A 15,586-nucleotide genomic window follows, 5' to 3' on the forward strand; every position below is an offset into this window, starting at 1 on the left:
CAAGAGCCAACCCGGCACGTCTCGCAGAGCTTTGTGTTTTCCTGACAGAGCCACAAGGTCCCTGCCGGCAGAGGAGGAGAAATAACCAATAAATCAACACCGGAGCGCTCCAAGCATTAAACTGGAGAGGGCTTTATTGTCTGCTGGAGAGAACTGGGACTGGACAGCTGGTTTGCACTGGGCCAAAGCTGGGATTTACAGTTATTTCATTCTTTTTTTCCCCCGTTTTTATTTCGCTAAACGGAAGCAACGCAGCGCAACCGGAAAACAAGGATTTACAGTGTTGAAACCACGAGTGGATCGAGAGGAGCTTGAGGAGGGATGGGAAAAAAAAAAAAAATCAACCAACCAAACCAGTCAAACCAACAGCTTTTTAGCTAAAACTGAAAATCCCCAACCCAGTCCGCCCCGCGGAACGGCACCGGCGTGTCTGAATCACGGAGTGACGTGGGGCTGGACCGGGAAGCACGGAGCATCCTGCATCCCACATCCTGCATCCCGGGCTGCCGCCGACCTTCCCGCAGCGGGGGGCTACTGGCCATGAGCCGCTCTTGGTTGCCACCGGAACCAAAAGGCATCTTGGAGTCGGAACGGGGAGGGCTCCCGGTGCCGCCGCGCGCCGGGACGGAGGGACGACCCACGGCGAGACGGCTGCGGGAAGGGAAGCTCCGGACGGACACCTCGTGCTAAGCTGGCTCATCCTTGGCTAATCTCGCGGTCGATTTATGGATGGCTTTAGATAATCCCAGTCCCAGGAGCCGACGGACCGGCCCGCAGAGCAAATTCCATCCGGGATCGGAAGGGGTTGCCACAAACATGCAGAGGGTCGGGGAGCTCGTGCCGTCACAGCACCAGCGTTCGCCGTCGTCGGCGCCGCAATAAATACTCCGTGTCTCTAACTGGGAGGGGGGGGGAGGTGGGAAGCACGGAATTCCTGACAATTCCTCGCCGGAGGAGAACGTGGAGCAGCCGTGGCGCGCCAGGACGTTGGGTTTCACGTTCTTTCTGCTTTCTGGAAGATGCTACTGGCTTATTCCGATTGTTTTCTCACCCTTGGCTAACCATGCAGGTGAAAAACTGTGTGCCAGGTGCCACAGAAGATGCTGAGATATGAAATGAGCTTTTTTTTTTGTTGTTGTTTTCTTTTTGAAACTGGATATGAAGTTCATTCGGGAGAGTGCAGGGTTGGAGTAGGTTTCATTTTTTATTTTTATATTTTTTTTTGTTTTGTTTTCGCCTTTCTTCCCCTCGCCCCTTTCCTTCCGCCACCTGGCCAAGGCACTTCACTCCGTGCGTAGGATGATGTGGATCCCTGATTCTGTGAAAACTGGTCCGCTCATCTCGCCGGCCCTCAGCGCAAACGAGGCGTCTTCAAAAGGTTTCTGCATCTGACCTGCAGAGAGCAGACACCAAAATTGAGCCCAGCAACCAGCAGAAGATGCCGGGGGACCGACAGCTTCCAGGCAAAACAACAAAGTCACCAATTAATACCTGGCAGGGGTTAATTTTGTTGTCATCTCCTCCCAGAAGATGACTCAAAACAACTCACCCACGCACAGACACAGCTTTTTTCTTTTTTAAACAGGGGGGGTTTGTTCAGCTCCTGCCGACGGCAGCGCAGCGAGGAAAGACGCTCACAGAGCACTATTTTAATAATAATTTTTAAAAAAATAATAAAAAAAGAGAAGTTGCCCAGAGAAGTTGTGGCTGCCCCATCCCTGGAGGTGTTCAAGGCCAGGTTGGATGAGGCTTTGGGCAACCTGGTGTAGTGGAGGGATGGTATTTTGATCCAGTTCCCTGGGATGAAAGTTAGAGCAGAGCAACCACCCACCCCAGCTGAAATAACGAGGTTTTAGGTCGAAGCCTGAATGGGGGACTCTCAGCTTCAGCAGGAGAAGAAGACACCCAGCAGGGAATGCCAGGAGGTGACAGCCCCAGGAACAGAGGGAAGGAACCCCTCCTCTGCTCTGAGCCCTGACCACGCTCACAAAGCCTCCCTCAAGGTGACCAGCGCCTCGCCAGCAGGTTGATGGACTTCAGTTGATGAACTTCCAGGGCCATCGATCTCCTGGAGGTTCACGACGACCCGTCTCCGAGCTCCGGAGGCAGGTGCTGGAGCCTGGGACTCCGCAGCACGTTAGGAAGGGGCTGCAGCCAGCTCCTTGGCAGCTGGATGGGCAGCAGATGCCACGGGATTTACTGCTCTCTCTGCAAACCAGACCTTCCTGGCCCCGTCAGAGACTGCCCATCCCAGCTGCATCATGTCCAACCCAGCAGCACCTCCGGAATTTATGTTTTACTGCAGGACTCCATCCATCCATCCATCCATCCATCCATCCATCCATCCATCCATCCACCCATCCACCCATCCATTCATCCATCCAACCATCCATCCATCCATCCAACCATCCATTCATCCATCCAACCATCCATCCAACCATCCATCCAACCATCCATTCATCCATCCACCCATCCATTCATCCATCCAACCATCCATCCATCCCCCTTTCTCTAACCAGGCAGAGATGCCACAAAAGATGCTCAATTCCTCCCTTTCAGGCTTAGCAACAGCTCCAGCTCCGTATTTTCTCCTTCAAAACAACAAAAAAAAGGTGTTTTATTACCGCAGCACGCGGCTTTGCAGAGTTTCATTCCTCGTTTCAGCGTTTGGATTCATTGCTGGGAGAGGTGAGCAGCTCCCCCAGCTCCCAGTTTCCAGTGACAAAGCCACTGGCAGCCAGACCAGCCTCACCACCTGAATTTTTTCCGGTTATTTTCCACTAGGACCCGAAATCTTTCCTTCGGATGCGGTAACGGCCTCTTTGCTGCACCGCAGCGGTCTTCCGTGAGCAGAAACATGACTTATTCAAAGGGTTTCAGGAAGACAAATTGAAATGTTTTAATAACTTCACCTCTGAAGTAACCAGGGCTCCAAGTTCTAACAAATTCCATTTTCAGCCCAGTTAAAAAAAAAAATAAAATAAAATAAAAGAAGAGGCAGGGAGGGGGGTGGAGGGACAGCGCAGGGGTTTGGCCACCACGTGCCGTTCCAATGCCATCTAGTGGAAATTGGCTTTTGCAACATTCCTGTAATTTTTGGTGCAGCCAGAAAAAAATAATAATTTAAAAAAAAAAATTTAAAAAACCATCTCTTTCCATACATCTCCAAAAAGCTCAGTTTCTGCTGACCCCAAACCAGCAGACACAGCACCTTAGGGTTAATAAAAACCCATTTTTAAGAAATTATTAATTTATAATTCCAATAAATTATCCCTGTTTATTCCTGCCTGAAAGGAGCTATTGGAGGATGGAACCGGTGCCAAGCTGTAGCCACGCTGCACCCTAAAAAGGAAGAGTGATTAAAAACACCATTTTTGGGGGAAAAAATAAAAAACAAATCTACATTCCGAGCGCAGCTGAACTTCCCAAAGCTGGGTGGGCTTCAGCAGCAGGGGCTGCACGCGGGGTGGGACGCGAGCCCGCCGGTCTTGGAAATGCTTAAATCCTCAGGTTCCATGTTGAAATGTTTAAATCCTCATGTTTTCTGCTTAAATCCCTATGTTTTCTGCTTAAATCCTCATGTTTTCTGTTTAAACCCTCAAGTTTTCTGTTTAAATGTTTAAACCCTCAAGTTTTCTGTTTAAATCCTCATGTTTTCTGTTCAAACCCTCATATTTTCTGCTGGAATGTTTAAACCCTCAAGTTTTCTGTTTAAACCCTCAAGATTTCTGTTTAAATCCTCATGTTTTCTGTTTAAATCCTCATGTTTTCTGTTCAAACCCTCAATTTTCTGTTTAAATCCTCATGTTTTCTGTTTAAACCCTCAAGTTTTCTGTTTAAATGTTTAAACCTTCATGTTTTCTGTTCAAATGTTTAAACCTTCATGTTTTCTGTTCAAACCCTCATGTTTTCCACTGGAATGTTTAAATCCTCAAGTTTTCTGTTTTAAATCCTCAAGTTTTCTGCTGGAATGTTTAAACCCTCATGTTTTCTGTTTAAATTCTCATGTTTTCTGTTCAAATCCTCATGTTTTCTGCTTAAATGTTTAAACCTTCATGTTTTCTGTTTAAACCCTCCTGTTTTCTGCTGGAATGTTTAAACCCTCATGTTTTCTGTTTAAATTCTCATGTTTTCTGTTCAAACCCTCGTGTTTTCTGTTTAAAACCTCCTGTTTTCTGTCCAAATCCTCCTGTTTTCTGTTGAAATGTTTAAAACCTCCTGTTTTCCATTGAAACCCTCCTGTTTTCTGCTGGAATGTTCAAACCCCGAGCGAGCCAGCAGCCGGGCACGGCGATGCAGCTGTGCAAAGTTCCCAGAAGCCACGGATTCGAGGCAGGGTCGGAGCAGGGAAGGGGCTTCCGAAGGTTTCAGTTCACTTCCCACGACCCCTGAGCATGAGCTTTGGAAAAACACTTCCAGGAAAACACCACGTTGGGCTGCTGCTCACCGTTTCGGGATCGCTGCAAGTCCCTGGGACTTTGGGGTATGGATTATAACAATAAGGACAGCATTCCCTGGCCCTCTTCAAATAAAATATTCATGGATGCTCCCGCTGTAAAGAGATTTGGGGGTTTTTCTTTGGATATTGCAGCTGCACTCACGACGTTATCGCTTTTTATTTCCCTCCTGGCGGAAATCACTGCAAAAAGCATCCGTGGGACAAAGCAAAACCTTCCCATCCCAAAGATTCTTCCTCCCACACCAGCAAATCTCCTTAACGAGGTGGAATCCACCAGCTTTTGGATCAATAATCCCATAACAAATCCCCTCACCAGCAACACCATTTCAGCAGGCTGCAAATTGTCCTGATTTCCCCAATTTGTTAATCTTCTCGTCGCCGAATCGTTTATCCGGCGTGCCGTTAGCCAGGCTTATCCTTATTCACGGCTCATTACCCTGAGCAACTGGATTCCCATTCAGCCTAACTGGAAAATCCTTTTCCAGAGGGAAAAGCCAATTTCATGCCAGGTGTTTGCACATCTCTGCCTAGAATAATATTATGGTTCTGCCTGGAATAACATTATGGTTGCATTCCTAATTGGTTTAACTCCTAGGCATCAAGTTCCATTTCCCACCCAGCAGGCTGCCCAGCATGGAATTCCATTTCCAGTTCATTCCCTCCGCAGTGGGGTGTGTTATTAATCCCCAGCCCCTGCCAGGATGCTCACCTGGCAGCCCCACTCACCTCTTCCGAACGCTCCCAGATCGCCCCCCGCTTTCGCCGAGCTGCAGTCGCTGAACTGGGAAGCCAGGGATTCAAAATCCTCTTCTCCTGATTTTATCTTCTGGATGTAGCCTGTAAATACAGAGTCATTCAGTCAGAGGGAAGGAAAAATTGGGGAAAAAAAAAACCCAAAATCTTCCCTTAAGCTTTACAACCCGGGGAAAGAAGGGAACAAACGGCCACGTCCGCACACAAAGTGAGGTTTCCAAACCTCCTGAACGAAGACAGAGCCAGAACCAAACTTTCCCAAACTTTCCCAACACCCCAAAAGCACTTGGCTCCGTTGGTTTTTTCCAAGCACGTTCCCATCTTCGCCTCGTGGTCCGTTTCGGTTCAAGCTTCTATTTAAAAAAAAAAAAAAAAAAAGTTGATTCCTCCTCCTCCTCTCCCCAAAACATGGAAATTTATTATTGGGTTTGGAAATAGATGAACTTTTGATTCCAGAAGGGCTCCCCTCGGTAGGAGACGGAGCAGGGAGAATCCCAGAGGAGGGAATTATTTATCAAGACAGCTTTTTAAAAGGTCAGTTAAGAAACACGTGAAGTTTTAACCCAGAGCTCTTCCTCGCCGTCCTGGCGCGGCGGAACTCCCCGCTGCGAGCTCGGACCACGAAAATTTAGGAGAGGGATCCCATTTTTCCAGCCAACAGCTCAACGACACCATCGTGGAGCCACTAATCACAGACTCCGGAGATGCCAGCGGGGAACGTTTCCACGGATCCTGGAGACGAGGAGAAAATCCCGCGCCGTTCCCTGCGGCTCAACCCCCTCCAGCTCCTTCCTTCACCAGTAACCACAACCCCAAACCATCACTGGTCCGACCTGCAGCCACCTCCCACCAAAACATAACTTAAAACCAGTTGCCAGGTCCGGCTGCCAGTTACCCCCCCCCCCCCACCCCAGCAGCCTGCTCCTGCCAGAGGGTTTTCCTTCTGCGCTTTGGACCACGAGGGATAAATTTAGAGTAAATTATGTTGTAAAAATCATCCATCCGTGTATTTTAAGCATTCTTCTCCCAGAAGAATCCTGAAGCGCAGAGGAACAGGAACTCTCCGTGCTAAACTCATTTCTCACTAAGGATTTGTTTAATTTTTAAAGCCCTTTTCCCAGAAACTTCCCAGCAGCTTTGGAAAGATCAGGCAAAGCCTGACTGCCTTCCAGTCCAAACCCGAGCAGCTTTCCACCTCCAAAACCAAAAACTGGGAAGCAACTGATGTTCTTCAACAGAAGAACCAAGACAAGTGGCGCTTCCCTCTCCGAAACTATCAAACCTCCTGGTTTTGATAACTAAATTCCCAATTTTAGGTCACTCCCGAGTAAGCCCTGCAGCCTGCACGTGCACAGAGTCTGCACTTTGCCAGATAAACCCCTAAAACGATAAAAAAAATCGGGATGAGCATCCACAAGCAGTGGAAGATCCCTACCTGGAAAAGGGTCACGCAGGTAATTCAGGAGTTCGGCTTTACGATGCTCTCCCAAAAGGAAGAGGATGGTTTGTGATGCAAAAGGATGAAGGAATGAGTATTTCCCAGCTCGTTTTAACACTTTATATTTTTATCCACCTGAGGAAATTCCTGGGAGGGCTGGGGGCAGGCAAGAAAACATTCCTTAAGGAGAGGAGGGAGCTGATGTATCCAGCAGCGACCGAAAACACAGGCTACCAGGTTTTAAATTTATTTCTTTATCCCACTTTAGTGCTCACAAGACCAAAACGAAGGGATTTTAAGTCTTTGGATCAGCCTTCCACCCTACAGCCCGTTTTTCCTCTCCAATCCAGTCCCACTTGGAATCAGCTGCCACTGGCCTCAAGCTCCGGCATCCACGGAGGACAGCGAGGTTTGCTTTTCCCTCCCGTAAAAACGGGAAGAGCAGATGGATTCCCTCTGGTTCTAGAATTTCCTCGGAATTAAACAAGTGCCCTGAACGTCACTCAGCAGCCACAGAAAGTTCTTTTAATTCCCAAAGGGCAGAACCTGCTTTACCTAACGGGATTATCCGTGTTTATCCTACCTGCGGCCCCAAGCGCACGCGTGCCGGTGGAGAAAGTCTCCAGGAAAGTCTGAAATCCTGCCAAATTTAAGAGAACAGCTACTTATCCTGCGTTAAAAAGAGAAAAAGGATTATTTTATCTGGGTGGAAGGCAGTTCAAAGGATTCCCGTGGTAGGAAAAGAAACTGATGCCGGTTCATCCCATTAAACTAAGCTGCTGGAGCACAAACAGTCCTACTGGGTGACAAAACAGGAGTTTATCCCAAAAATCCGTGCTTGCACCACCAGAAATATGCATCTCATCGCACAGAGCTGCCAATCCCCAGCGAGCACCCGGCGGGCATCGCATCCAGAAGTGTCCAAAATCCCAGCTTTAGGATGTTAAAGCAATTAAGGATCCAAATTAAGGATGGGAGTGTTGACTTTGAGATCCTAAACTGTCTGCTCTGGTCACACCAGTGGGGTCCTGGTGCTTGAAAGAGGGTTTCACCAGTTCGTGGGGAAAACCAGTCACCTACACACTGGAACAGAATGAATAAAACCTCCTCGTTTCATGCCAGGGATCAGCCCTGGAAAAAGCCTAAGGTTTTTTTTGAAGCCAAGGAACTTGTTTGATGCCACCTGGACCAGCAGGAGACACCTGCAGCTTGTGCCTAAACTTTGTGAAGTGGGATTGAGGAGCTTTTTCCCCAGATGATCTCAGCCAAATTCCACGGATTAAGCACCATCCAGGTTTTAAGGAACTGCCCCTAAAAATCAGCAGGTGTTAAGTGGGATTGAGGAAGGGGAGATGGTGAAAAAAGAGCAAAGATGAAGAACGGCAACGGATCGTGCTGAAATGGAGAATACTGGGGAAGAGAAGCTTTCAGGAGCTGGATTTTGGGATGAATCCCAGCTGATTCTGCCCCAAGAAAGAGGGGGAAGGTGACAAAACAGGCAAACAGCAGGCTGGAGGGTGGGGAAGCACTGCCAGCTTTTTTTTTTTTGCCAATTCCAGATGTGCAGAGAGCTCGATCTGAAAGAGAAGGATGGAAACGTGGAATCACCACTAATTCCAAAATGGCAAAAGAGAGAAACGTGGCACCGGAGCGGCGGTGCCCACGGCAGAGAGGACACCAGTGGGAAATGCCACAGCAGAGGGCACAGCCAAGAGCTCCTCCGGAATATCGCACACCAGGACGGGCTCACGCTCCAAAAGATTAATGGGAAGTGAAGTGCAAAGGAGGGCTGCCAGCAGAAGCAGCAGAAGGGATGACCTACATCACCAGGGACAAAAAGCCCGGCTGGCTGGGGTTTTGCTGCCTTTAATGTCAGGATCAGGCTCAAATCTGGAATTTTTTTTCCAATCCCGCGTTCCCGGCGATGTGACCGTCCATGGGAAAAGCATCCGGTGAGCTGAGCCCTCCAGGTCCTGCTGTAGCACGACGGGGGGGGCTAAACTGCGGGTAATTCTCCGCTGTGACTTCCTTAAGGGATTCAAAACCATTCCCAGACCACGCACCCCTCCAGCTCCAACCCCCCTGATTATCGGGGAAGAGCCGTCGAATGGAATATTTGACATCAGCCAAGTTCATAGAATAGAATCATGGAATGGTTTGGGTTGGAGGGACCTCAAAGATCATCCAGTTCCAACCCCCTGCCATGGGCACAGACATCTTCTGGAATCCTGGAACGGTTTGGGTTGGAAGGGACCTTCCAGACCATCCAGTTCCAACCCCCTGCCATGGGCAGGGACATCTTACGGAATCCTGGAATGGTTTGGGTTGGAAGGGACCTTCCAGACCATCCAGTTCCAACTGCCCTGCATGGGCACGGACATCTTATTGAATCATGGAATGGTTTGGGTTGGAAGGGACCAACTTCCCGTCTCCTCTCCTGCAGGAACAGAGCTCCCCAATCAAATTTCCTTCCTGGGTTTTTATTCCATGAAGCCTTAACACCAGAGCAGAGTTGGGAGGGAGATCTTGGAGAGACCCCATCTCCCACCAAACCAGGAAAACGTGTGGTGTTGTGCCTGTCAAACCCCTCCCTGGAGACCAGCTTAGCCAATTCCAGGTGATAACTACATCCACCAGGTCCAGCACATCTGTCCAGAGGAGCTCACGGATTCTGAGCATTCTCCCAACAAGTTCCAGCTGTTCTAGAAACTGAAAGTAACTTCTAGAAACTGAAAGTAACTTCTAGAAACTTAATTAAAATAATTCATCACAAGCTGACGTTCCCTACGACCTTCCCAGGAATAGTGTTTATGGGACAAACGTGGACACAAAGGTGCTCAGGGTGTTATTTTTTTTGACAACGGTATTCCCATTATTGGAATTAATTCCCTAAAAGCCTTTAGGGAGAAGACAAACAGGGTATTTACACAAGGTCTTTCCTCTCAGACACCACAGGGAGAGCACGAAACACAAGTTATGGGACAGTGAGAAGGCTCGGAAGCTGCCAAAGTTGATCCCATTCTTTTGAGCCAAGGAAAATTCCAGGAGCTCCTTTCCATCACCTTTCTCAGGTCGCAAAGCATCTCACAGAAAACCACCCAAACGAGGAACGACGACGACAAACATTAAGCACAAATAATTCAGGCTTCTAAATACCACCAGTTTCTAGAACATCTGCATATCCAAAAGTCTCCAAAGCTCCCGAAATACCTCTGCAGGGACAACTTTCCCTTCTAAACCACAAGTGATTCCCTCTTAAAAGGACCCAAGCTCAGCAATTCCTGCTCAAAGCACGGCAGCGTCGTGCATCGCATCACCTCTGCGGTGGCCTTTTGGCAAGCATGGCTCCAGGAGAAGGCTCCAGAAGAGTTTTATTCTTTAAAAAAAAGGGAAAAAAGGAAGAGGAGAGAGAGGCAGAGGGAGAATTTGCAGCTCGGCTGACGTTGTTTCCATCTCTTTATCTCTGCCACAGCCCCGACTCCCTCGGCACAGATTTCCACCTGCTTTGTCACCTCTGCTCACGTTTTCTCAGCTGCAGGACACGATTCCCTCAAAAAATTCCCATCTGTGCCAGGCAATTTAACCTCCCTTTCCAAAAGGCGGTGAGCAGATACCACCTGCTGGTCGCTGCCTCGCTGCTCCTATTATTTAACAAAGCAACCTCCCCTCCCAGGGCTTCCAAACGAGAGAGTCCTTAAATTTCTGGTGGATTAGGATAGGGGCAACAGCCAAAACACGCTCCCTGTCTTCCCTCCCTCATTCCTGGAGCCGTAAAAGACAAGGCAGGCACGGGACTGCGGCACGTATCCGTGCCCAGAGCACACCAGCCACTCTTGGCAACCAGAAAGCACCACTGAGCACGGTCCCTGTTTCATCGCTGAACTGGTGGGACTGGTTTAAACCTCACCCCGAGCCCCCAAATTCCTTCTCCTAAGAGGAAAAAGCCAACAGGAACAGCTGGAGCTCCAACTCGCTTCCGTCAGATCAAAACCTCCGTGTTCGGAAGAAGCACGACGCCGACTCCGTCCCACTGCCGGCGCCGCACGGAAAAATCCAGGCTGCACAACACCACCTATCCTGGAGGACACGCAGGACCCTGGCTCCTGGTCCAGGTCACAAGCCAGAAGATTTTTTTTTTGGGAAAAACCCAATCAGGTCATCCATACAACCTCGGCCAAGGCTGACCACCCCCTACAAGCACCTCGATTTCAAGCAGAGGTTAATCAGAATTTACTCTGCTGCTTGGGCAAGGGGTGAAGTGCCATTCAATAAAAAGAAATGTTTAAAGAACACCTGGTTTAGCTTTCAATCAGTTTATTTTTAATCGAAAAACGCGCATTTGCAAAGGAAATACAAACGAACCTTGGAAATAACATTATAAAAAAGAAAAATAAACCCAAACACAAAGGGGATGGGACCTGTCTTTACGTCACTGAATCCTGGAGAAAGAATTTTGCAGCGGGTGGTTGCGCTGCACAAAAGTCCGTGTTCGAATCAAAAAAAAAAATATCAAAAATAAAGGATTTAGCAGGTTCCTGACACACCAAACCAACCCCAGCCTTAAAAATGACTTTTCCCCTCCAACAGCATCCCGCTCCCTCTCTCTCTCCGGCGTTTACTTGCCATTGATGAGCTCCAGAGCCTCGTCCTTGGTGCGGGTGATCCGCTCCTGCCGCCAGGACGAGGGTCGCCGCGACTGGTTGTGCTTCACCAGGAGGTGGGAGCACCGGACCTTACTGGGCTCCCCCTGGCCGTTGCGCCCGCCGCCGCTGGGCCGCTCCCACTGGCTGGCGTTGGTGATGTGGTTGAAGTAATAAACACGGCCTGCGGGCACAGAGGGGGGGGCTGGGGTGAGGGGAAACCAAAAAAAAAAACCAAAAAACGACAAAAAATGGTCCCGGCCGAGCCCCAGAATCAGCTGCTTATCATGGAATGGGTTGGGTTGGAAGGGATTGCCAAGATCATCTAATTCCAACCTCCCTGCCATGGGAGGGACATCTTATAGGATCATGGAATGGTTTGGGTTGGGAGGGACCTTCCAGACCATCCAGTTCCAACCCCCCTGCCATGGGCAGGGACACCTTATAGGATCATGGAATGGGTTGGGTTGGGAGGGACCTCAAAGATCATCCAGTTCCACCCCCTGCCATGGGCAGGGACATCTTCTACAGTCCCAGAATGGGTTGGGTTGGAAGGGACCTTCAACATCATCCAGTTCCACCCCCCTGCCATGGGCAGGGACACCCTCCACTACACCAGGTTGCTCCAAGCCCCATCCAACCCGGCCTGGAACACTGCCAGGGATGGGGCATCTACAGCTTCTCTGGGCAACCTGTGCCAGTGCCTCACCACCCTCAGAGGGAAGAATTTCTTCCTCAGATCCTATGGAAATCTCCCCTCTTCCAGTTCAAAGCCATCACCCCGTGTCCTGTCACTCCACACCCGTGCCCAAAGCCCCTCTCCAGCTTTCTTGGAGCCCCTTTAGGCACTGGGAGGTGCTGGAAGGTCTCCCCGGAGCCTTCTCTTCTCCAGGCTGAACACCCCAACTCTCAGCCTGTCTCCAGAGCAGAGGTGCTCCAGCCCTCCCATCATCTCCGTGGCCTCCTCCAGCCCCGCTCCAGCAGCTCCATGTCCTTCTTGTGTTACTTGACCTCAAGAATCCATTTCTGACCCCCCCGGAATCAGCCCCTCGGCCCCGACGACGCGATTTCTGCGAGCGCTCGGCTGCGCCATCAGCTCAAACGCACCAGGTGGGAAACGAGACTTCAGGATTTCCTAGGGAATCGTGTCCGTTGGGACGGAATCAGGCTCCAGCTGCCTTCCCAATGCTCCATGCTGGCACAGACCAGCGACAAAACACCCGCTGATGCCTTCAGGAACCACAAACACTCCCCGGCAACACCCGGAGGTGGATGGTGCCGCGTTTCTGGCGTGGGAATAAGCCTGAGTCTCACTCTACCCCTACTTACACCAGTGAAAAAGCCTCCAGTAAGCACATCCCGCAGAGTTACTGGTAGCCAAGACCACCTCTTTGTGTGGCACAGAGCTTCCCTGCTGAAAATCCCCTTTTTTCGACCCGAAAATAAGACCTTCCTGCACAAAAGGGTCACGTTTTCCCTGGAAAACGAAGCTCCTGGGGAGTCACCTCTTGCCACATCCACCGCCAAAGCCACGGAATTCCGCTGCTCAAAGCCACGCGTGGGTTACCTGCGATAACCCACGGCACCGACGGATGATTCCTGCCTTCTCCTAGGGAATTCCTCATCCCAGAGCTCCCCACTGAAGCTCCAAGCGGACTAAACTCGGGAAAAAAAGCCCAGCAAACCATGGTGGGGGGTTGCAACGGCAGAGCTGCCCGGTGGGAAGCTCCGACCTGGTGGCAAACAGCCCAAATTCCCGGTTGCCATCCCAACCAACAGCCCGGAGCGGCTAACTCCAGCCAGCCCCGGAGCTCAATCCCTCCAGGATGCTTTGGCCACGGTCGTTCCGGCAAAGAAGGGTCTGCACGGACCCTCTTTCCGCCCCCACCTCGAGCAAACGTGCAGAGCAGCCAGGCTGACGACCACCATGTCCTGGGAATGCTCTGGAGCCGCTCAGCGGGGAAATCTCTCCCTGCAAAGCACAAAATCCCACTGGGAGCACCAGCCCAATGGACAACATTCCTCCCCGGGACCACCGTGGCCCCACCGAGGGGACCACCATGGGACCACTGAGAGGGCCACTGTGGGGACCACCGAGAGGCCCCACCGAGAAGACCACTGAAGGGATCACCGTGGGGACCACCAAGGAGATGACCGAGAGGGCCACCAAGGAGACCACCGAAGGAACCACCGAGAGGGCCACCAAAGGGGACCACCGAAAGGCCCCACCGAGAAGACCACCGAAGGGACCACCATGGGGACCACCGAAGGGGACCACCATGGGGACCACCGAGAGGGCCACCAAGGAGACCACCGAAGGAACCACCGTGGGGACCACCGAAGGGACCACCGTGGGGACCACCGAAGGGACCACCGTGGGGACCACCGAAGGGGACCACCGTGGGGACCACCGAAGGGGATCACCGAAGGGGACCACCACAGGACCACCGAGGGGACCTCTGCGGCCTCCCCGCGGGCACAGCGTCCTGCCGGGCTCCAACCCGGCCTCCTCCGCTCTGCCTCCGCCGGGCCCCGGCCCCAAACCCCCCGCACGCCCCCCCAGCATCATGTCGTCCCCCCCCCCCCCCCCCACCGCCAAGGCCGCCCCCCGCGCCCCGCCGCGGCTCGCCCCGCGCCCCGCTGCCCACAGCCCGCCGCTCCCGGGCCCCGCGGCCCCGCCGCTGCTCGTACCGGAGCTGCGGCTCATGCGCTTCTCCCACCCCGCGGGCAGCTTCTCCTCCTCCGCCATCTTCCCTCGGCTGCGCCTCCCGCACCCGGCCCGGCCTCAGCGGCGCGGGGAGGGGCGGAGCCAACGCGCCCTTCCCCTCTTCTGATTGGCCGCAAGGAAGGCTGCGCCCACCCTCCCCGCGCTACTATTGGTGCAAGAGCGCGCCCTTCCGGCGTTCATTGGCTGCGGGCTGGAGGCCGCATTGAAGCCAGAAGCGGGTCTGGGCATGTGACGCAGGAGCGACGGTGGCCGCGGGTGGCCAAAAGACGTAAAGGGCGTAGAGAAACAGAACCGCGTCGTTCCCGTCGCCGGGATTCGGCGGCTCCCGGTGTCCCGGTTCCCTCCCGGAGCCACGCAACAACCAGAGGCTCAAGAGACACGTTTATTATAAACCACTGAACCATTCCAGAGCTTTACAGCCTCAACATGGCTCCGGCTCGACGCCACCGGGGGCGGGAACGGGGATTCGGGGGGAAAAACGGGGATTTAGCGGGGGGAAACAAGGATTTTGGGGGGGAAAAACGGGGATTCGGGGAGGGGAAACGGGGATTTGGGGGGGAAACGGGGATTGGGGGGGGAAAAAACGGGGATTGGGGGGGGAAAAACGGGGATTGGGGGGGGAAAACGGGGATTGGGGGGGGAAACGGGGATTCGGGGGGGGGGAAACGGGGATTCGGGGGGAAAAATGGGGATTTGGGGGGGAAAAACGGGGATTTTGGGGGAAACGGGGAAGAGAGCCCCGAGGGGAAGCGGGAAGGGTCGGCAGCCGCTACTGGTAGTAGAGCTCCAGGTTCATGCCGTCGTGGATCTCATCTGGAAGATGGAATTAAGGAGAAGGATGGCGGAAAAAAAAAAAAACGTTAACACCGGAAAACACCCGCCTGGAGAAGGATACAGTCGCCCAGCGTGACGTGATCCTTGAAAATGGTGTACCTGCGGGGAAAACACAGCTATCAGGGCTCCGGTATCGCTTTCACCGGCCCGGGATGGCGGGGGGGGGGGGCCCCGACGGCCCCGGAGGGGCCGTCGGGGCCTCCCCCCCCCCGCCATCCCGGGCCAAGATCCGCTTCCTCCACCCCCCCAGCCCCACTCACCACTTCTTGAGGACGATTTTGTCCCAGCGGGTCCCGGTTTGCGCCGCGATCAACTTCTTCAAATCGCGGATGGAATCCTCGGTACTGGCGGCGCCGTTAAGGAAAAACCGTGAAACCGGGAGACCCCCCCCGCCCCCCAAAATCCCTCCGTTTCCCGCGGATACTTGCATTTCACCCGCACCTTCTTGCCCAGCCGGTCGTTGCAGACCACTTCGATCATGGCTGCCTGAGGGATGAGAGGAATTAACGGCGGGGGGGCGGCGGAGACACCGGGAGGGGGGGGTGGGACACCGGGGGTTAACGGGGAGGAGCGAAAAGGCACCGGGGAGGAGAGGGAGGGGTTAAACAGGGGGGTCTCGACCCCTCCGAGCCCCTCCCGGAACCCACCGAGCCTCTCCCGAGCTCCGCGTCCCTCCTCCTGCGTCGGAACCGGAAGTTACCGGAAGTTCGGCCGGAAGCGGAAGTGACGCGCGC

The 15,586-nt window shown here is 52.6% G+C and overlaps 3 protein-coding genes across 5 annotated transcripts in view; all 3 read right to left on the bottom strand.

The window, feature by feature from the left end:
- Positions 1 to 15,586, bottom strand: part of EIF3G (eukaryotic translation initiation factor 3 subunit G) — a 30,278-nt gene that overhangs the window by 3,670 nt on the left and 11,022 nt on the right. The window lies entirely within an intron of this gene.
- Positions 968 to 14,061, bottom strand: PIN1 (peptidylprolyl cis/trans isomerase, NIMA-interacting 1). 2 transcript variants are annotated; one of them, XM_086630951.1, is made up of 4 exons: positions 13,982 to 14,061; positions 11,274 to 11,474; positions 5,186 to 5,296; positions 968 to 1,393 (listed from the first exon to the last, which is right to left on the bottom strand). In XM_086630951.1, the coding sequence occupies exons 1-4, from the start codon at positions 14,037 to 14,039 to the stop codon at positions 1,284 to 1,286; spliced, it is 480 nt and encodes a 159-aa protein (XP_086487077.1). In that variant the 5' UTR covers positions 14,040 to 14,061; the 3' UTR covers positions 968 to 1,283. The 2 variants fall into 2 exon arrangements, with proteins under 2 accessions (XP_086487077.1, XP_086487078.1); XM_086630952.1 differs by lacking the exon at positions 968 to 1,393 and adding an exon at positions 2,497 to 2,591.
- UBL5 (ubiquitin like 5) lies at positions 14,720 to 15,548 on the bottom strand. 2 transcript variants are annotated; one of them, XM_086630954.1, is made up of 5 exons: positions 15,500 to 15,548; positions 15,277 to 15,334; positions 15,113 to 15,196; positions 14,914 to 14,951; positions 14,720 to 14,831 (listed from the first exon to the last, which is right to left on the bottom strand). In XM_086630954.1, exons 2-5 carry the CDS (start codon positions 15,330 to 15,332, stop codon positions 14,788 to 14,790), a joined length of 222 nt encoding a protein of 73 aa, XP_086487080.1. In that variant the 5' UTR covers positions 15,333 to 15,334; positions 15,500 to 15,548; the 3' UTR covers positions 14,720 to 14,787. The 2 variants fall into 2 exon arrangements, with proteins under 2 accessions (XP_086487080.1, XP_086487079.1); XM_086630953.1 differs by having other exon boundaries at positions 15,277 to 15,338.

Source organism: Tauraco erythrolophus, unplaced genomic scaffold (assembly GCF_009769465.1).
Source record: "Tauraco erythrolophus isolate bTauEry1 unplaced genomic scaffold, bTauEry1.pri scaffold_61_arrow_ctg1, whole genome shotgun sequence".
Lineage (NCBI taxonomy): Eukaryota > Metazoa > Chordata > Aves > Musophagiformes > Musophagidae > Tauraco > Tauraco erythrolophus.

Coding starts and splice junctions, on each gene's coding strand:
- UBL5 (XM_086630954.1), bottom strand. CDS start 15,332: ATGATCGAAGTGGTCTGCAACGACCGGCTGGGCAAGAAGGTGCGGGTG. Junction 15,197..15,276: donor AAGGTGCGGGTGAAATGCAA/GTATCCGCGGGA, acceptor CGGCGCCGCCAG/TACCGAGGATTCCATCCGCG. Junction 14,952..15,112: donor AAAATCGTCCTCAAGAAGTG/GTGAGTGGGGCT, acceptor TTTTCCCCGCAG/GTACACCATTTTCAAGGATC.
- PIN1 (XM_086630951.1), bottom strand. CDS start 14,039: ATGGCGGAGGAGGAGAAGCTGCCCGCGGGGTGGGAGAAGCGCATGAGC. Junction 5,297..11,273: donor GGCTCTGGAGCTCATCAATG/GCAAGTAAACGC, acceptor CTGTATTTACAG/GCTACATCCAGAAGATAAAA. Junction 1,394..5,185: donor TCTGGGAGCGTTCGGAAGAG/GTGAGTGGGGCT, acceptor TGCTCTCTGCAG/GTCAGATGCAGAAACCTTTT.